At 50.7% G+C, this 2,500-nt stretch overlaps 1 protein-coding gene across 1 annotated transcript in view; it reads left to right on the top strand.

The window, feature by feature from the left end:
• ap5z1 (adaptor related protein complex 5 subunit zeta 1) overlaps positions 1–1,514 on the top strand; it is a 13,806-nt gene extending 12,292 nt beyond the window's left edge. The window contains exons 17-18 of the mRNA XM_030349847.1: positions 296–510; positions 751–1,514. Of these exons, the coding sequence (XP_030205707.1) occupies positions 296–510; positions 751–994 (459 nt within the window). The 3' untranslated portion in view covers positions 995–1,514. The remainder of the gene's footprint in view (positions 1–295; positions 511–750) is intronic.
• Positions 1,515–2,500: the final 986 nt, after the last annotated feature.

The raw sequence follows: 2,500 nt of genomic DNA, 5'->3' as shown, positions 1-2,500 counted from the left end.
TGTGTGTGTCCAGGTGTCTCACTGTGTGTGTGTGTGTGTGTGTGTGTGTCCAGGTGTCTCGCTGTGTGTGTGTCCAGGTGTGTGTCCAGGTGTGTGTCCAGGTGTCTCACAGTGTGTGTGTGTGTGTCCAGGTGTGGCTGCTGGGGGAGGTCCAGGTGTGTGTCCAGGTGTCTCACTGTGTGTGTGTGTCCAGGTGTGTGTCCAGGTGTCTCAGTGTGTGTGTGTGTCCAGGTGTGTGTCCAGGTGTCTCACAGTGTGTGTGTGTGTGTGTGTGTGTGTGTGTTTGTGTGTCCAGGTGTGGCTGCTGGGGGAGGTCCTCTCTGGGGGCAGCGACCCCCGCTGTTCCGTGGAGCTCATCACTTCCTGCTTCGAGTCTCTGGAGGCGGTGCTGTTTGAGGTCACTTCCTCGGCCCCGCCCCCGGGGGAGGAGCCTGTCGCTCCGAGGGTCATCACGTCTCTGATGAGCGCGCTCGCCAAGCTGGCGTCCCGGTCACATGACCTCATCCCCAGGTAGCCTTCTGTTGTTGTTGTTGTTGTTGTTGTTGTTGTTGTTCGGTCCAGATGCAGAATTCTGATATGTGCTTTAATGTGTGAGGATTGACTATGTCCTGTGTCTGTGTCTGTGCGTGCGTGTGTGTGTGCGTGTGTGTGTGTGGGTGTTCGTCTGTGTGTGCGTGTGTGCGTCTGCGTGTGTTCGTGTGTGTGTGTGTGTGTGTGTGTGTGTGTGTGTGTGCACGTGTGCGCCCCCAGGGTCTCCCTGTTCCTCTCTAAGCTACGCGCGGCGGCGCGCGGCGGCGCGGTGGTCTGGTCGCGGGAGGAGGACCTGGTCGCCATAGTGACGCGAGGGGAGGAGCTGTGCTCGCTGCTGAGGCTCCCGGGCGTGGCCCAGAGCGTGCTGACCCCGCCCCCACGCGGCCCCCGCTGGCACCGCGACCTCAACGTGGCCCCGAGCCTCCAGCTGAGGGCCCTGAGCGGCCTGGCCCTCCTCCACTGAGGGGGGGGGGGGGGGGGGGGGTGTGTGTGTGTGTGTGTGTGTGTGTGTGTGTGTGTGTGTGTGTGTGTGTGTGTGTGTGCGTTGGTCAAACGATGAGACTCACTCTTGGTCACGTCTGGTCTGACGGCACTTTTCTAAATAAATGCAAATCTGTGAATTTCAACTGTTGCGGTCGAGACCATGCATTGAAAGTACACACGCATACACACAAACATACGCACACACATACATACACATACATAAACACACATATACATACATACATAACTTACTCTAACACAAATGGTGTCCTGGAGCATATTTCATTTATTGCATAATAAGTTTAGTTTATTACACAATTAAATTATGTGATACAAGTCATTCACTACCTGTGATATCTCAGAATCAACACAATAAGTATTTAACCATAGAAATAGATCAATCATTTGTTACAGAAAAATAGAATGTATTTTATTGTGTTTGCATATAAAATAGTTAATCCTATCTGTAGTAAATGTAATAAACGATCGGCTGTTCTCTACTTATGTACCTGATTAGTGTTGGTCATGAAGACACAATAGCTAAGTAGCTTTAGGCAATTAAACCTGAACGTGTGTTTTGGGTTTAAATCAGGAATGTTAAGTTTGAATAAGAGTTATCCGAGACAGAATGGCAGCTGAAAGGGTGGTGGTTTCTCAGCTTTGTTTGAAAAACCTGTCACGGCCATTTCACTTAGGGATAGGGTTAGGGTTAACTCGTCACAACAGAGGTAACGAATGATCAATACTTGTGAATAATTTTAGCCCTAGCAGCAAAAACTTGAGTATTTTGAAAGAATGTCTTCAATACACGCTTAAACATTCCCTAAGATTTGATTAACATGTAAATTAAAAGTTTGAAGCATAATTATTTGTTACAACTATCAGTGACCTTCAGGACTCTCTGTAAACGGCGCTGCTGAAACGTGATGCAGCCTCGCCTCGCCCTCTTTATGGAAATGAGCGGATTAGCTAGCGCCAGACACTACTGGGTGGGCGGAGATTCTACAACTCCACCCTCCCCCAGAGAAAGAACCTGTAGACCTTTCTATTGGCTTTCCTCATGAATGAATGTCGGCGGATGTCTCCCTCTAGCGGCCAGCAGAAGGCCTGCAGTGGGTAGCGTTGTGCTCGTGTCCTCTATCTGCCTTCACGTGGCACGTCGCAGGTAAATACCACAGTCGGTCAACAAGTCAGGTTGGTCCAGCCAGTCCTCACGATGTAGTGGTTCTGAAGGAGGATTCAGTGGAATATTGATAAACATATGACATCATGAATACAACATCTCAGTCTATTAAGGCGTAGTTCCAGTCAGTGACTGTTTGGTGGGGAGCCACTCCAGAACCAGCAGGGAGTTGACCACAGCAAGCTAGGTCTCATACAGTCCGCTCATGAGCCGGCTCAGTCCGCTCTGAGCCGGCTCAGTCCGCTCAGAGCCGGCTCTGGTGACTCTCTGGTCCGCGTCGGTTTACAGTTGGGCTGAATCAGC

The sequence above is a fragment of the Gadus morhua genome, unplaced genomic scaffold (assembly GCF_902167405.1).
Source record: "Gadus morhua unplaced genomic scaffold, gadMor3.0, whole genome shotgun sequence".
Classification (NCBI taxonomy): domain Eukaryota; kingdom Metazoa; phylum Chordata; class Actinopteri; order Gadiformes; family Gadidae; genus Gadus; species Gadus morhua.
Note: the sequence above shows the minus strand (reverse complement) of the source record. Positions and strands in the feature narration are given on the sequence as shown.